Genomic DNA, 19424 nt, shown 5'->3' with positions numbered 1-19424 from the left:
ACACACACACACACACACACACACACACACACACACACACACATATTATTTTTTAATTGTAGAGACAGGGTCTCAATCTCTTACCCAGGCTGGAATGCAGTGGTATGATCATAGCTCACCGCATCCTTGAACCCCTGACCTCAAGTGATCCTTCTGCCTCAGCCTCCTAAGTAGCTGAGGTTACAAGCATGAGCCACCATGCCTAGCTTATTTATTTTTATTTATTAAATTATTTGGCAAAGACAATGGTCTCCCTATGTTGCCTTGGCTGCTCTTGAACTCCTGGCCTCAAGTGATCCTTCCACTTCAACCTACCAAAGCATAGAGAATACAGCCACAAGCTTGATTTAATACTTTGAAAACATTCTCCTTGATAGATAGGCTATATATTCAAGTGCCTAATTCAAGGACCAGTTACCAGACTCTGACCCACTTACCCATAACAAATAGCCTAGAGTCTGCCCGCCCAAAGTACAGCACTCACGCCTCCACCATGAGCTCCGTGAATGATGGAAAGGGAGGTAGGGTAAGCCAGGAGGGAATCAAAGGACCAACTTTCCAGGCCTTGGGAAACAGATGGAAAGGATACAGGTCATTTCAGGAGGGGTGAGAGTAGGATACCCGGTCCCTGTGATTAAAGGCTCAAAAACCCAGTGGTGACACAAAAATCAAAACATGTTGGCTATTTTCCTGTCTCCCACTACTGACATGTTTGTCTCTTACATCATTGTATCCAGCAGTAACATGAGGGTGGGGGCAATCTGACTTATGTGAGGCTGAGAGAAATCACAAAGGTTAGAGTTAACATCTGCTTAGCGTGCTATGCTCCCTGAAGGAAATGTACCACATCCAGTGAATTCATATGTCCCCTTTGAAGTTCTTATTCACATTCCCCAATTCCTATATGTGAAACATAATCTCTCCTCATTTACATTGCCTCAAAACCCTTAAAAGAAACAAGCTGAAGTTTCTCCCAGTTAACTTTTACCATTACATACATGAGAAAGTGCTTACTCGGAGAAACAAGAAGCATCATCATGGATCAGAAGACAGCATCAAATGGTAGAAAATCAAAAAAGAGAAAATTAGAAGGCAAGCATAAAAGGCTTCTTGTCCAAGATCAGCAGAACCCAAGAATTACCAACAAAAACTGTCTGGAGCAACAGGCTTTGTGTTTAGAACTCTGAAGTTGTCCAGTGAGATAAGACATAACAAGAGGACCAGATGTGGTGGCTCATGCCTGTAATCCTAGCGCTTTGGAAGGCCAAGGGGGGTGTGGATCATTTGAGGTCAGAAGTTCGGGACCAGCCTGGCCACCATGGTGAAACCCCTTCTCTACTAAAAATACAAAAATTAGCCAGGCGTGGTGGTGCATGCCTGTAATCCCAGCTACTCTGGAGGCTGAGGAGTAAAATCGCTGGAACCCGGGAGGGGGAGATTTCAGTGAGCTGAGATTGTGCCACTGCATTCCAGCCTGGGAGAAAGAAAAAGAACCCAATGAAGAGCAGAGTCCCCTAGGATTAAAAAACGGGGGACGGGGGGTAATGGATATACATTTGGAAATGGGAGGATACAGCAGACTGCTCTAAGATTTTATTACGCATCTGTTGCAGAAAGGTATGCAGGCCTCCAACTTCCCAAAAGTGCCTTAAAACATACTTAAAATACACTCCATTCTCTCTGAAGGTCTTGCTGTAGTTGTAATTTTTCCTATTTATTATTATTATTATTATTATTATTATTTTAGAGACAGGGTCTCGCTCTGTCACCCAGGCTGGAGTGCAGTGATGTGATCGTAGCACACTATAACCTTTAATTCCTGGGTTCAAGTGATCCTTACTTGATTACAGGAGTGAACCACCCTGCCTGGCCCACTCTCTCTCCCACTAGACCATAAAGTCCCTGACAGTAAGGGCCTCATTTGGTTTCACTCACTGCAGGTTATCCAATATCCAGCACAGAATCTGACACACAATTGTTGCTCAGTGGCAAATACCATTTAGGTCAAGTTTAGGATTGGGCAATCACACAGAGTGGGATTTGAAACTTATGGACAATGCTATCCAAAATAGCTCTCCAATTGTCTTTGGACAGTCGATGGAGTTTCCCAGTCAGGGATTCATTGCTTTGAAGGAAGTCAGACTTCAGCAGACATGCTTCAAGATGCAACTCCCACCTGAGAAAGTGGGAGTTCCGCTTTAGGCAATTATTTGTCAGTAAGGTCCACCTTACTGGATGGTCAGATGACAGATAACTGAGAGAGAAAACCTCTGAAAATGGAACATAAAATTAGAAAGGTCAGAAACATGCCAAGGACTAGCTACATTACCGCCTTCTTGAGCTTCCAAAGGTTTATACTATATATGTGCCTTCATTTCTCTCAGAAGATGTTTAACTATTATGTTCCCTATAAAAAAATCAAACTGCCTTCTCACCCTTACTATCATATATTGTACTTCCTATGAATCATGTTTTTATGCCTCTGCAGAAACCTGGAAGATTAAAAAAGAATCAACATAGATTACAAAAGGAAGACTCAAAGGTTCCAGAATGATCTGCATTCTCTCCATAATCATTACCCATCTTTCATCATACCAGCCCTCGTAAATTACACACACTTCATTTAAGAGCACAGTGAGCCCCAAATCCCTCTTATTTTCAACATGATTGCAAATAGCTAAGCCAAATACATAAACAACTAAGTGGGGAGTAGCTGTTGTTTCGTCTTCATTTTAAGCAGGCTTTTTCAAAACTATGCTCTACAGAGGCCCAGGTTTCCTAAGGCTCTGGGAGCGGGAAGATGAGGAGAGGTGGGGGGCTTTGGAGATGGCAGGGGTTTGCCCCACTCCTCTGCTTCAATCACAACAGCTCCATGTTGTTGTCTTCTCAATGGCGGCTCCCACTCAAAAATTTCACTGGAAGAACCATTTCGATGGCGTAGAGAAGTCTGCAGACCCCTGGTTCAGAATACCCCAAGCATCTATGCCTTCCCTTCCAATAACAGTGTGCTACACAGCTGGAAAAAGGAAACGCTTTCTGCCACATGATATTAAAATAATCAGTTAAGAAAATTTCTTTTCTGTTTTTTGAGGGTTTTTTGTTTGTTTGTTTGTTTGTTTGTTAGAGTCTTGCTGTGTCAGTCAGGCTGCTGGAGTGCAGTGGTGTGATTACAGCTACCTGCAGCCTCCAACTCCTGGGCTTAACAGTATCCTCCCATCTCAGCCTCCTGAGTAGCTGAGACTACAGGTGTGCACCATCATGCCCTAAGTTTCTATAAAATGTTTGTAGAAACAGGGGTCTCCCTGTGGTGCCAGGCTGATGTCAAACTCCCAGCCTCAAGCAATCCTGCCACCTCAGCTTCCCAAAGTGCTAGGATTATAGGCATAAGCCACAGCACCCAGCCAGAAATTTCTTTTTTTAAGGGGCCTTTCATCTCACTCGAATATTTTAAGCTTAGGAATCTCCGAACTTATAAAGAGTTTGTGTTCCAAAACTTTTGTTTCTAAGTCAGGGCTTTGGATCTCACTTTCCTAAAGAAAATGAAACGAGCCAGTCCCAGGACAAGCAGTAAAAGCCCGATGCCCCGAAGGTGAACTATAACGTTGCTGATTCCACCAGAAGCAGTTTTACTTTTGCTCCTTGTTGAATGGGCTACTGTGGGACCATGGGGGCGTCTAACCACCCTTTGTGCTATTTCTTTGAAGCAGTTCATGCTGTGATGTATGATCAAAAGGAAACTAGTGACTTAAAAGGGTTTTCCCTCCCTCTCTTCCTCTTGACTGCCAAGGTCCAGAGCAGTCCATATCTACTGCAGTCAGGGGCTGGCCAAGTGGATGTTCACCAGTTGCCGGATAAAGCCTGCAAACCACATGCTCTAAAGCGCTAACTCTTGGTTTTCTTGCTTCTTCACAGTATTTCATAAAATTTTATTATGACAATCTGGCACCTGATATAGATCCCAAAAAAGCTTGAGAGGATTTAGCATTTAGATTAAAAATATTGGCAGTGTTTATAACCCTCTCAAGAAGAGAGAGGAAGGAAATAAAAAGAAAGGAGAAAATTTTTTAAAGAAAAAGATAACAGTGGATAACTATAAATAACTTTCTAGATTGGATTGGAAAATAGTTTTTGATTTTCTTTATTTTGGGCTCATTTGGTAAGCTAATGAACTGAAAGAAGAGACGTGGTTTTAACCAGACAATTCTAAAAGATTTCAGAATTTGAAAACTTGGAGCTATGAATAGATGTGACTCATTTAGCATCACAAATTATCAAAACAAGCCTATAAAATATTAATAGTCAATTTTCCACCAAAACTAGTGAGCTATTCAGAATTCCAGATATCAAAACTCTAAGGAAATGCTCTGGTGCAGAATTAAATCATTTAATAAGCTAAAATGGAATCCAATGTCATTACTGAATATTACCATTAGAATACATATCTATCCACATTTTTGCAAAAATGGAAATATTCTTACAGAAGCGTTTTCACCTCTCACTCAGGAAAAAAAAAATCATAATGACTTCTTCCTACTTAATGCCAAATTCTACCTTTACATCTACTGCATCATCCCTTGTATTGCAATTATTTGCTTAAAGATCTTTTCTCAGTGCTCTCTGAGCAAGGGGACCATGATACCGATGAAGAGTGTGGACATCAAGGGCTCACAGATCTAGGTCCCGTTCCAATGACCTATTCCATACCAGTTAATTGTGCAAGAGCAAATTCTCTTAATTCTCTAAAGGTTTAATGTTCTATCTAGAGATAATAATAAACACCTGTATCATTGAAGTTGTTTGTGATTAAATAAAATAATACAGGTAAAATTATGTCCCTGGAATACAGCAATGTTGTTGATGATGATGATGTCTTTACATCCCAGTGCACAGAGTAGGTCATCAATACATGTTTCTTGAATTGTGTTGAATTTCCCCATGTTGTCTGCCTGATGAAGCCCTACATTTGCTTCTAGAGGAGAGGACATTTGAGCAAAATCTTTAAAAAGATTTGATGCCTTCTCCTGACTGCTGCGTGGCAACCCCACAGATCTTCGTACATCTCTCCATTAGCTCTTGTCCCACCAGCCTATAATTATTTGTATATGCTGCCTTTTGAAGCGTGCAGCTGGCCACATCAGGGAGGATAAAATCAGCCATTCATAAAATAGTGACCTTGTTTTTCTTTGCATCTCCAAAGTCAGGCACATGATAGGAAAACAATAAATGTCTGCTCCTGGGACTTGCTAAAGGCACCTATGACTAACTGAGCCTAAAGGGTGTGGTGTGCCTTTGAAAGGGAGGAGACAGTGTTTATATCAGATTCCTTCTCAACCTTCAAGGCTCCACGCGAATCCCACGTCTAGCACAAAACACTACCGAGTCCAATCCACACTAATCTTTCTCTTCCCTCCCACCTCCCCTGAGATAGAGTCTTGCTCTGTTGCCCAGGCTAGAATCCAGTGGCATCATCTCAGCTCACTGCAACCTCTGCCTCCTGAATTCAATCCATTCTTCTGCCTTAGCCTCTCAAGTAGCTGGGATTACAGGCACCCACCACCACTCCCAGCTAATTTTTATATTTTCAGTGGAGCTGAGGTTTCACCATATCGGCCAGGCTGGTCGCAAACTCCTGACCTCAAGTGATCCATCCACTTCTGCCTCCCAAAATGCTGGGATTACAGGGGTGAGCCACTGCACCCAGCCTGATCCTTCTCTTTTTGAGTCCTTATAACAAATTAAATATAGTCATTCCCAGGTATGTGTTAGTTCTCTTTCCTCAGATACCCCATAATTTGGTGAAGGGAAGAATAACTAATTATAAATTATTATGCACAGTGTCAAAGCGTGTCAAGGCAGGAAATGAGTATCTGATTGCTTGATTTTGTTCTATTTTCCAGTGTGTACTTGTCCAGAATTACCTGATGAACCCCAACTTGATGAGAAGAAAGGCACACTTGATCTGCAGAGAGCCAAGTTCTGGTACCCCTGGGGGTGTGAATCAGCAGAGGTGTTCTTACTGGCCTCCATAATAGTGTCTCTTTTTGGCCAGCACCCAATTTTTGGAACCAAAACCAGTACACAAAAACCAGCACTTTGCACAAACTACAAAATAGCTCCCAACCATGTCTTCATCGAGTTGTTAAAAAACAGTAAATACCACTTGGAGATTATTTCCTCTAATTAAGTGGACAGAGAAGTGATCCCAAGTCCCCCAGAAAGAGACTACAGGCAACCACAACCTCCCCTGTGATTAGATACACCATCAAGGAAATGCGTCAATCCCAAGCCACTGACAGCTGCCTGTTCTCATTAAGAAAGAGCTACAGGCCAGGCGCGGTGGTTCATACCTGTAATGCCAGCACTTTGGGAGGCTGAGCCAGGTAGATCTCGAGGTCAGGAGTTCAAGACTAGTATGGCCAAGATGGTGAAATCCCATCTCTACTAAAAATACAAAAATTAGCTGGGCATGGTGGCAGGCAGCTGCAATCCCAGCTACTTGGGAGGTTGAGACAGAAAATTCCTGGAACCTGGGAGGCAGAGATCGTACCACTGTACTCCAGCCCGGGGTAAAAAGAGTGAAACTCTGTCTCAAAATTTAAAAAAAAAGGAAAGAACTACAGACTGGCATTTTCAAAGCCTGTTAGCTAGACACCTCTTCCCTTCACAAATTCTGTGCTTTTCCCTTTCACATGCCAGGAATTCTCAGGGACCATCATCATCACCATTGTAACAAGCCTCCACAGTCACAGAAATGCTTCTCATTTTTTAAAATGCTTTCATACCTAACTACCTTGAGGGTGTCTTGATACTTACAGACACCCTCACGACAGGTAGATAAGATGGACTGCCTCACTGCACATTAGTGCAAACATCAGAGAAACTGGCCTAAGGCCACAGCCCATGAACAGACAAAGGGGGCTTACAACCACCCAGCCTCCCTTGCCTTCACCTCCCTTCTCCCCACTTCCGTCCTTACTTCACCACTGGCCAATGGATGACAAGCGGCTTGCTCTGTGTCTTCCTACGGGGTGCCAGGAAAGACAGCTTCTTTGAAAGAGAGCGCCCCACATTTACTAAAGAGATCAGGTGTCCCTGCAGAAAACCCTGCCACTCACAACCCTAGTCTTAACTGGTGTGTTTCACCATATTGAAGGCAAGTTGCCATCTAACATGGTTGACCGGGAGCCAATTGTGGTGTTCTCATCTTTGTTCATGCTGTCAATGTGACATATGAAAGAAATATGAACAAAGTGACAGGAGGAAAACAAAGCCCGTGGCTGGTGTGAGATACACAGACGGGGTGTTAGCCCCACACGCACTGCAACTGGGTCAAGTTAACACCTTGTTTTTCCCCACATATGCAGTGTGGAAACGCTATTTGTAAACGTGTTTAAATATTTAGGACCAAATAAGTCAAAATTGTTGGGAAACATTGACTCTGACCGGAACTCATTTACTTGCCCTAGTTCAACATGAATAACAAAACTGAGAATATCGGAAAAATTCAAGATCAGGAATAATACAGGTGTTCAACACTTTCACCCGGAATTCCCAAACACTCCCATGTACAGTCTCCACACCAGCCTGGCAGGAACAGAACAAGGACAAGAATCTCAGAAGAGCAGCCTTGTGAAGAATCTTTAGTACTGAGGGCACAAAACAAATCTTCTAGAAGTTACCTGACTCTGCAATTCACTTTGCTGCTTCAGGCGAAGATTTTCAGGTGTATCTGCCACGGTGGTGAAGGATTGCTTTGGGTAGTGTCTGTGGAGAAATTTGTTAAAAGGACATAATTAAAATATTGTGCTACAAAACAACACTTTCTCACCCACTGTTTTGCGCATTCCCACCCCCCACCCCGCAGTGGAAGAGGAACCTGAGCTTGGCTAAGGTCATCTCTCTCTGTCATCATTCCCATTAGTCTGGACCTCATCCCATTTTCATGGCTCTGGCACTCAGACATCCTCACTCTCTCCCACAACTGAACCAAGGCTTCTCTTTTCTAATCGCGGCTTCACGCATGCTCAAGGCTTTCCTAACCTCCACCATTCCTCCACCCCACACACCCTTCCAGCATGTGTGCCAGCTCATCCATCCTTCAACCAAACTTCCTGACAAAGAGGCCTCACCTCCCGGTCCCTGCCCAACTCCTCTCCAACTAACTCCTCAGCTCTATGACTGGCTTCTGACTTCTGTTTCTACAAGTTTCTCTTGACCATTATAATGACTCCCTGTGGATACAACCAACAGGTATCTTGTAGACCTCCTCTTGGGCTGCCTCCCTCCATCTTGAAATGTCCTCTCCCCAGGTTTGCACACACCCCTGACTCAGCTGCTCCCTCAAGTGATTCCTTCCCTGTCTCCTGTGGGCTCCCCTGAGTCTGTGCATGCCCCTATTCAAGGTCCTCACGTGGGATCTCTTCTCTTCTCTGTCTACACGGGGGATCGCGTCATTCCTGCAGCTTTGGGGCTTCTCTATCTGTGAGCTGACTACTCCCAAATCTGAGTTTCAGATCCAGTAGCATTTCCAATTGCAGATTCCAGACCCAGCACAAACTCCACCAGTCCAAAATGCAGCTGTTCATCACCCCGCCCCTCCCCCAACACAAGTTCCTCCCTGGGTCCTGTTTTTCATTTATTATATTAGTACCCCACTGCCCAAGTCAGAAAGCTGGGGATAATCTAGACTCCTCACACATCCAACCACTTGTTCACCAAATCTATTGATCTTGTCTGCAAATATATCTCAACTATTTACTTATATAAATGTATATACATGTATATGTCTCCGTCTTGACTGCATTTTTTAATTGTTGGTCGCATTTATCATTTAGATGACTACAGCACTGGCCAGTCTTGCCCTTCCCATCTGAAGTGCCGAAACAAATGTTCTAAAATGCAATTCTGATCACGTCACTCCCCTGGGTAAAACCTGTCAATGGCTTCCCGTTGATCTTGGAACAAATTCTGGCCTCCTGTCTTCCAAGGCCCCCACAGCCAGGCCTCTGCAGACTTCTCGCTGAGAACACTCCATGCCCTTGCTGCAGGCATCGCTTCAGTCCCTGGAGTTCCCCCTTCTCATTCCCACTGCTCCCCTGACACGCTATTCCCCTTTCCGGGAAAACCCATCCCTCTTCCCACCCCACTTCCAGATAACTATGTTTATTTTTCAGGTCTTGTCTTAGATGTCACTTTCTCCATGAAGCTCTCCTAGCCTCCTGAGTTTGGGTCAGGAATGGCCCTTGGATGGACTTTTCCACCCCTGTTCTAACACTAATCACACGCTCATGGGTTTTCCTATTGGCGTGCCTCTGCCTCACAGTACAATGAAAGTTCTGTGGCAGCAATGGTGGGCTGTCTTGTCCCTTGCTGGGGCACATTTCTGCCTATATCACTAGCACCTACCAGTGTCTGTCTCCTAGTGTGACCTCAGTAAATACTTGTGGACAGAGGAAATGAAGGAATGGAGAGGAACAGAACAACAACCCAAAGAGCCCATGCCTTGGCTACAGCCAAACTTCAGCGTGTCCTATAATGTGTGTCATTGCATTTGTGCAAATATGCAGCTGCCTCTTATGTTCACAGATGACCCTCCTGGTGGTGAGGAGATGGCATTTTCTCCCTGTATGCAGGTAAAGACTCAAACACTGATTCAGAGTTGCTGTCGCATCTACTCACTGCTCCCATATTCGACTGGTGCTAAGGAGACAGCGTTAGCTGCTGCGACCCCATAGCCACAAAAGCCACAGAGCTCAGAGCTGCTCCTCAAAGAACATCCTCCCCATTTCTTTCTCTGTGGCCCCTCTCCTTTCTGGCATCCACATGTGTCTCTTCCTGTGGCTTCTCAAACATTCTCACTGTTTCAAATTCTACTCTCCCCATAAAAGGTTCTTTTCAGCATCCGTGTCCCTGGCGACCCATTAGAAGGCTGATGCAGTAATCACTGGTCAGTGCAGATAAAACCTATCCAAAGCACACTAGCACTTCTGAAATAAAGATTAAATATTTTGTAGCCCCCGGAGTCAGATTCATGGTAGGAAAATGTACATGCAAGTCTCATTTTTCCAGCATTCTTCAGGAATTTAATGTCCCATATAAGCCAATGTTCCAGGTAATTGGAGTTAACCCCATAACTGCAGGGCTCATCTTAACTATTTTAATTAACATCCTTCAAAAACTTTTACATTACTTTCCTGTCTTCTCAGAGTATATACAAACCTAGTTATATTTTTCCTGATAATGTAGGGTCATCTTAATAGATATTATCAGACCATGATATAAAGAAGTCATGCTTTTGAAGTTTATAAAGGTAAATAATTGAAATCATACAAGATGACTTCGCTTGTATAACCGATGCCCGGTCAAGAGAAAATTTCTCACACACAGCACTCGGTTCTGCCTAGTCTTCTCTAAATAGTCAAATTTGTTAAAAATGTTGGTAAACGCGAGATTTATTGATTCAAGTGAGTAAGTTTTAGCAGGTAAGGTCTTTTGCTCTCCTTATGCTGAAGTCAGACACGATGCTGACCACACTCTTCCAGGGGTTACTTCTGAACCATGTTCCAGACAATAGACAGAGGAAGTTGGACAGACAACTCTGGGGGGTTATGTAATATCTGCAATTTCCAGCCCGGAAAGTTGAACTGTACTGAACTTTAAAATGTAGCAACTACATATTGCTATATTTTAAAGCTATAGTAACAGCTGAGCGTGTTTTCTTGTGTTTCATTTTTCCAAAATGTATTCTGTGGGATAAAGTTGCCACTGAGATTTTCAGGGCTCTACAATGTTTACTTTGAAAATTTTACATACGGATTTTAACCATTTTTTTAAAAGTGTAATTAGAATGCACTCTCAAATGTGTTACAGAAAGTTTACCCTGTTGAGAGATCATATTGACTTGCAGGTTCGCTCAGTTTTGGGGCATGCTTTGGGAAACAACCTTCTTCTGCCATTTAGGTTTAATTTTAAATTCTAGGCCAGGAGCAGTGGCTCATGCCTGTAATCCCAGCATCTTGGGAGGATGAGGCAGGTGGATCACTTGAGGTCAGGAGTTCAAGACCAGACTGGCCAACATGGTGAAAGCCCATCACTACTAAAAATACAAAAAATTATCTAGGCACGGTAGTGAACACCTGTATTCCCAACTTCTTGAGAGCCTGAGGTAGAAGAATCACTGGAAATCAGGAGGCAGAGGTTGCAGTGAGCCGAAATCATGCCACTATACTCCAGCCTGGGTGACAGACTGAGACTCCATCTCAAAAAATAAAAAATAATAATAAAGAATATGATAAAATTCTGCCTAATTATCTAATTAAAGAGCATCCTGAGATTGAAAAGTGAACTGTTAGAGGAGAATGCAATTTGTACCTCTTCCCTATGCACAAATTTCCTCCATGCAAGACAAAAATGAGTTCTGTTTGGATACTAATGAACTTCACTTGCTGCCCATACCACTAAGTTTGAAGCATCGTTTCAGGAAAATGATCAAACTGCTCTCACCATTTGACTTTACAGTGTGAAAGGGTGATAGATTTCAACTTATAAAATGCATGCATATAAATAAAACACTACTTTGATATGTTTGGTATGAGCATCAAACAAAGTTTTATTAGGAAAAAGGGTTACTCTGGAGGGGAAAAAAAAAAAACAAAACATTGAGAAGCTTCTGCTGTCTTTTAGAAAAATATTCTGCTAACCTCATGACCAAACTGCAAACTTACTAACATACTATGCAAATGTACATTGATATCTAAGACTGCAAACAGATGACAATGCTTTGTACTTTTTCCGATTATCTTTTTAAATCCTAAAATTTAATGACTTTTTAGTGGTGGGTTAATCTTACATGTAGCATAACTTTCTCTAAAGATGCACAACAGGAAGAAATTATCCAAAATTTTGATGTAGGAAAGAAAAAGTTCAATTTAGTATTAGTAACCAAAATAATAAATGCTGAGGGAAAGAAGGAATTTATGCCTGAAACTACCAGGGATTATGAATACTAAAATGAATTAAAACCTGAGGATTGGGGGATTCACATTATATTCAGAGCTAGCAAAATTCAAGAAAATAAGATCTTCAAAAAAAGAACGCTTAACTATTGAGAGAGAGTGGGATGGCCTCATGAGTTGAGGCCATAAGACTCAGAAGAAATAAGTGTAATTTACAGAGATGGCAACTCATACTGCCTTATATCGAAAATAATAATTATAATATCTGCAAGAACCTAATTAATTTCAAACAACACATCTGAAAATTTCATCAAACTTGGAATTTCTCAGCATCATGTCCATGTAGTAATGTCCATCTAATCTAATCCAACAACATTCTGCTCTTGAAGTCATAATCTCAACTCCCACTCACATACCACTCCACCTCTCCAGCAAAAAAGAAAGAGAAAACCAGATACAGAAATAAACTGAGGGACCAGTGGTCCCTCGTGTCATTACAGAACAGAGAAGCCAAGCATCTAACACGAATCAGCGGCACCTTACAATTAGTTCCAAGTCCCTTTCCAAGTACGTCATTTAAATGGTTCTGAAAGACCTTCCTAAAAGATTGTCTTGAATAGAAATCTTAAGGAAAGCAGAAGATTTCTTTACCAGCCCTAGAGGAAGAATAACACTTTTTTCTTCCTCCATATCAAGAGTAAGAATGTAGGAAGAAGACACAGGGCATGAGAAATGGATGTTCAAAGAGAATCAGGAAACAAGTTTAAAAAAAAAAAAAAGAAAAGAACGGATGAATTGACACATTCAAAAGTTCCCTGGAAAACAAAACATAATTGTGGCAATATGACATGTAACGCATTCAGAGCTGGTTGAGAGATCTGGGGAATATGCTGAAATGTTTAGCGTCATAAACAGAAGTCTCTTAGATGAGCTATGCAGAGTTGGATGAAGTGTGTATATCAAGACTAAGCTGACAGTTGCAACAAATCCGGATTTCCATAAAATGCTATATTAAAAATAAAGAGAGAGGGAATCAAGATAATAGAAGACTGCATCTGAAATAGCAAACTTAGGTCACAGAAAGATGACTTCAAATTTTTTATCTCTGTAAGATTCAGTTGTTAAAAACATAGAAAAAGTCATATGCAAATCACTAAACCAGAGCTCATCAAAATGCAGGAAGCGACATAAGCAAATGGCAACCTCCACGGAGAAGGGAATGAGAAAGAACATGACTGGGGAGAGCGAGAACTCAGGAACACTCACTTTGTATCCAGAATCCAGTGCTTATGGGATCACAGGAGTCAAAGTGCCTGGGTTTGTAATTGGCTAGTCTACCTTCCAGCTGTGTGCCTTTGAGTTAGGTTTCTTAACCTCTCTGGCCTAAGCTTTTGCATCTATAAAATGAACCAAACAATACCACAATTCAGGCTTGTTGCAATTCACACATGTAAGCCATTTGAAACCATTTCTGGCTTATGGTAGGTACTCAAGAAAATGTCTACCACTAATTATAATATTATTAATACTATTACTATTAGTACTACTGCTACTAACTACTACCACTTTATCTCTACTCTCCTGCCAAGTAATTCAACCTCTGTGTCTCACGGCCTTCATCTATATAGTGGGAATAAAATATTCCTTGTTCTCTCATGAAGTTGCTGCTGGAATCACATGAAAAAGTTTTACAAATGGAAAACTACTGTAAATGTGAGATATTAGTGTCCTCAGACATATAAAACTAAGATCTTCATGGATTTATCTACTGTAAATCCCATGTTCTCATACTGTCCTCAGAGGACATTTGGCAACAGGCAACGTCTGGAGACATTTCTGGTTGTCACATTCAAGGGTGAATAGGGAGGGGGAAATACTACTGACATCTCACGGGCAGAGGCCAGGAATCCGGCTATCCTATGCTGTACTGTACAGCCCTCTCCCCGACAGACATCCTGTGCAAAATAACAACAGTGCTGAGATTAAGAAACCTTGTTTAATAGATATAAATCTCTAACATACCCAACCACTAATTTTAAGACTTCTAGCTCTAACAAATCTCTAAACTTTTGTTTTCATTCCTATCTCCTGGTGAAGTCAAACAGCCCCATGGCCCCTTATTCTTCTGCCATATTCTAAGTCAATTACATCCATCTCCATCTCCATCTTCTCCCTCCTGATCTCTTAAGTCCACCCTCTCTGGCTTTCCATTTGCCGGACCACTGTCACAGTTAGACTCAAACTACAGGATCTGAGAGCAGAATTCAGGTGTCAAAAGAATTTGTTATTCTATGATGATTTCCTTATAAGCTCTGTGTGAAAATGGGTTAACATGGTGAGCCTGCCTGCTAGCATTTGAAAGTCCTGCTTACAAGGATGGCCCTTCTCTGGTGCCTGGGAACTTGAATTTGGGGACGGTTTTTCTACCACCTTTAACCATGAAGAGTGGTTCGCTGTGCTGAAGCTCTTTGTACAAACAGCTAAACACCTGCTTTCTCTATCGGTATCTGGAACTTGATGATCACCCACTCCCCTCTTCACCGCCACCCCCCAAGTAGAAACCCTGAGCACTAAGTCTCTAAGGAGCTTCACTGGTTGGCAATGTTTGACACAGGTTGTCACGATTCATTGCTGGCGGAGTTTAGCGCATCCTGTGTGGCTCTGCTGGGAAAAAAGCGTCTCATTTTCTCCGTACCTGCCGCCATGCACTTTGCCTTTGCTGATTTTGCTCTGTATCTTTTCACCGTAACAAATCATGGCCACATGAATAAGCAGGGCTATATCCCGAGCCGTGTGAAACCTCCCAGAGAATCATCAAACCTGAGGATGGTCTTGCGGACCCCCAGCACAGGCCCATTTGTGTATAACAGGCTTTCATTCTTGAAGGAAGACATATACTAACAATTTTAACATAATATCTATTTAAAAAAAAAAAAACTTTTTTTTTGAAAGTGAGTCTTGCTCTCTCGCCCAGGCTGGAGGGCAGTGGCACTATCTTGGCTCACTGCAATCTCCACTTCCCGGGTTTAAGCGATTCTCCTGCCTCTGCCTCCCAAGTAGCTGGGACTACAGGTGCAGGACATCACACCCGGCTAATTTTTCTATTCTTTAGTAGAGACAGGTTTCACCATATTGGCCAGGCTGGTTTCAAACTCCTGACCTCATGATACACCCACCTCGGCCTCCCAAAGTGCTGTGATTACTGGCGTAAGACACCACACCCAGCCAACTTTATTTAAAAAAAAAAAAAAAGAAATTTTTTTTTGAGATAGAATCTCGCTCCGTCACCTAGGCCGAAGTGCAGTGGCAGGGTCACAGATCACTGCAGCTTGATCGCCCAGGCTCAGGGGATCCTCCCACCTCAGCCTCCTGAGTAGCTGGAACTAGAGGCAACTGCCACCATGCCCGGCTAATTTTTGTATTTTTTGTAGAGACAGGGTTGCACCATGTTGCCCAGGCTGGTCTCAAACTCCTGGGCTCAAGCAATCCACCCACTTCAGCCTTCTAAAATGCTAGGATTGCAGGCACGAGCCACCATGCCTGGCCATATCTTTTATGACATTTAAAAAGTGACACTTCTGACCTCATTATTATGAAACTGGCTTTTAGCTCCTCTTCTCTGAGTTAGGAGAGAGACCAATGCCTTTGCTTGGGACCATCCTTCACCTTCTGATTTTAACCAAGGAAGTCATTTTGCCCAAAAAGCAAGACCATAACTAACTGTTAGGGATGTAGGAAGATGATAGAAGGTTTAAATTTAATTTTAATTATTCCTCCCAAGTCTGAACCACTCCATTTTGTAGCAACAATGATTATTTTATGTCATTCAAAATTATCTTCAAAGAATGAGAAATAAGCCAGGCAGTGGCTCACACTTGTAATCCCAGCACTCTGGGAGGCTGAGGCAGGCAGATGACATCACCTAGTTCAGGAGTTCGAGACCAGCCTGACCAATGCGGTGAAACCCTGCCTCTAATAAAAATACAAAAATTAGCTGGGCATGGTAGCTATAATCCCAGCTACTTGGGAGGCTGAGGCAGGAGAATCGCTTGAACCTGGGAGGCAGGGGTTGCAGTGAGCCTAGATCACACCACTGCACTCCAGCCTGGGCAACAGAGCAAGACTCCATCTCAAAAAAATAAATAAATAAAAATTTAAAAATAAACAGACTCAGAGAGATTACCACCATCAGATCTTCTATGAAGCTACTTATTATAAAGTATACAATGGCAGGAAGAAAGAAAATAATTCCAGAAGGAAAAGCTAAAATGCAAAAAAGGAGGTAGGCAAGCAAATAAAATGTAAATGTGCATACAGGTGTGCACAGGCACACACACACACACACATTGTGTAGAATAATAACAATGTCTACCATATAGGATTTTTTTAAGGCAAAGCTAAAATGCTGGACAACAAGTTGAGAGGGTATATGAGAATTAAAGTATTCTAAGATCTTTCTATTCTTCATGAGAAAGGCTAGAATATTGCTGATTTTTAGACTTTGTTTAAACACATGCAATAACATTCTAAGCATAACCACAAAGAATGGAAATAAGATTACATAAATTCAAATCCTACAAAAGGGAAAATATCAAATTTTTTAGAAGAACCAACAATCCAACTCAATATAATTTAAAAAAGAAGAATGAAGGCAGAAGAAAAAGAATAGAATAAACGGGACAAATAGAAATTTAACAGTTAGAAGAAACAATTCAATAATCATAAATATGTAAATGAGCAATACTTGCCAGCTAAAAGATTGATACTGTCATACTTTTAAATTCCACTATAAAATAACTATACTAATGTGAGACAAAATCCTTTTTAAAATAAAAGCGTTGCTTTCCCTCTCCCAGCAAGGCAGCCTCAGCAAAAAAGAAGAATAAAACGGGGAAGACTATCTCCCTAGCAGACTTTCTAGCTGAGGATGTGGGGACTGGTGGAGGAAGCATCTATGTTTCCAAACCAGTTAGCTGGGCTGAAGAAACAGATGACCTGGAAGGAGATGCTTCAACAACTTGGCACAGTAATGCTGACGATGTGTATACGGTGCCTCCAATTAAATGACCATTCCGTCCTTCTCACTGCTCCACCCGCTGCTCGGGAATCCAGTATCAACCGGAGCCGTCTTCCCAAATCCCCACCCTACGCTGCTTTTCTGGGGAATCTAACCTATGATGTGACAGAAGAGTCAATTAAGGAATTCTTTAGAGGATTAAATATCAGTGCAGTGCGTTTACCACGTGAACCTAGCGATCCAGAGAGGTTGAAAGGTTTTGGTTATGCTGAATTTGAGAACTTGGATTCCCTGTTCAGTGCCCGGGGTCTCAATGGAAAGTCTCTAGGCAACCGGAGAATTCCAGTGGACGTGGCTGATAAAGCACAGAATAAAGGCGGGGTCGATCGTTCTTTCGGCCGTGACAGAAGCCGGGATTCTGACAAAACAGATACAGACTGGAGAGAGCTCATCCTGCCACAGACAACTTTGATGACTACCTGTCTAGACGAGGTGATAACTTTGGAGACAAGTATCGAGATCATTATGATTTAGACGAGTATCTTGATGGGTATCGGGATGGGTATCAGGATGGCCCTGGCCACTCGGGGATATGGATCAATATGGCAGCTGGGATCGCTATGATGACCCAGGCAGCAGAGGAGATGCTAGAGGCCATGATTCCCGGATAGACGGTGGCAGAAGAGCATTTGGCAGTGGGTACCGCAGGGACGATGACTAAAAGGGAGGCAGGGACTGTCATGAAGATCAATACGGGATGACGGGTCGTGGAGCTCCAGAGATGATTACTCTCGGGATGATCGTAGGTGTGATGATAAGAGGACACACACACACACACACACACACACACACACACGCACACAAAGACCCAAACTGAATCTGAAGCCTGGGAGTACTCCGAAGGAAGATGATTCCTCTGCCCGTACCTCCCAGTCCAGTCGAGCTGCTTCTGTCTTTGGAGGAACAAAGCCCGATGACACAGCTGCTAGAGAAAGAGAAGTAGAAGAACGCTACAGAAGGAACAAGAGAAGCTGCAGCGTCAGCCGGATGAGCCAAAACTAGAACAACGGCCTCGGGAAAGACACCCGAGTGTGAAGAAACTCAGGAACCGGAAGTGTCGAGGACAGGAAGTGAGTCATCGCAGACTGGCGCCTCCGTCACATCCGGCAGAAGTCAGTCAGACCAGGATGAACGAAGGAGAGTGAGTGAGAAGTCTCTAGAAAACGAAGCAGTCAATAAGGAGGAAGATTGTCACTCGCCAATTTCTAAACCTCCCAAAACTGATCAGTCCCTAAAGGTAATGCCAGCCCCTCCACCAAAGGAAAATGCTTGGGTGAAGCGAAGGTCTCACCCTCCCGCTCCATCTCAGAGCTCAGACATAGAGCAGCAATCCCCTGCAAGTGGTGGGGGAAAGGCAGCTCCAGCTCAACTATCTGAGGAAGAACCAGCAAGGAAAGATGAAAATAAAGTAGATGGGATGAGTGTCCCAAAAGGTCAAACTGGGAACGCTAGCCGTGGTCCAAGAGACAACTGAAGGGAGTCAGATAGGAAAGATGGCAAAAAGAATCAAGACTCCAGGTCTACACCTGAGCTAAAGAAACCTGAGGAAAATCCAGCTTCTAAGTTCAGTTCTGCAAGCAAGTATGTTGCTCTCTCCTTTGATGGTGAAGATTAAAACGAGGGAGAAGATTACCCAGAACACACCTCAATATCCAGTGCTTTCTCCCTAGTTTCTCTCCATCCTGGAACATTCGAGAGCAAATCAAACCTCTATCCAGACAAAACAAAATAAAATTCACCATCTCCTGAAGACCTTTCTTACCTTTAAAAAAAAAAAAAAAAGAAAGAAATTCTCTTGCATGCTGCTGCAGCCTTTAAAGTATTGAAATCACTGGAGAATTGCCAATATCGCCACAGAGAAAGAGACTATGGCTTTTTACTGGAAAAGCTGTGGTGTGTCATGTCACCATGCAGTTGCCAGTGTGATTAGTGCCTAGGGGCCTTCATTTAGCAGAAATGGTAATGACAGTGATATAACGTCTGGAATCTGGATGGGCAGTAGGGGAGGAATGTATAAGGAAATGGGTGAGATTTCTACCTTTTAATTTTTATTTTATTGTGGCATATATGAATTCTCAAACATTAGCTGAATAAATTTTCCACTCTTGGAAAGGTAGATTTAGCCTCAAATTGTTTTAGTCTCCAGGAGGCTGCCAGCTCCTCCTCCTATTTAATTCTGAGTTTTGGGGGCCAGCCTAGGGGGAATTCCTTCATTTTTTTACCCTCCGGGGGGTAGTTGGGAGTGGGTCTATAGGCCATAAAGAATAGGACTGTATCGTACCAAAATAAATGGAACAAAATAAATGGTTTGAAAAGAAGCTTTTGGGAGGTGATGAATCATTTTGCACCAAGTAATAGGGGAAAATTGTGTGACCTCCAGCAACACATGAATG

At 42.6% G+C, this 19424-nt stretch overlaps 1 protein-coding gene and 1 pseudogene across 1 annotated transcript in view; one reads left to right on the top strand and one right to left on the bottom strand.

Moving 5' to 3' along the window:
- Nucleotides 1-19424, bottom strand: part of NEBL (nebulette) — a 690461-nt gene that overhangs the window by 539907 nt on the left and 131130 nt on the right. Inside the window, exon 3 of the mRNA XM_032244129.1 lies at nt 7680-7764. Within this exon, the coding sequence (XP_032100020.1) occupies nt 7680-7764 (85 nt within the window). The remainder of the gene's footprint in view (nt 1-7679; nt 7765-19424) is intronic.
- Nucleotides 9498-18763, top strand: LOC116527191 (annotated as a pseudogene).

This window comes from Sapajus apella, unplaced genomic scaffold (genome assembly GCF_009761245.1).
Source record: "Sapajus apella isolate SASKATOON/1434 unplaced genomic scaffold, GSC_monkey_1.0 scaffold53, whole genome shotgun sequence".
Classification (NCBI taxonomy): domain Eukaryota; kingdom Metazoa; phylum Chordata; class Mammalia; order Primates; family Cebidae; genus Sapajus; species Sapajus apella.
This window is presented reverse-complemented; position numbering and strand designations above follow the sequence as displayed.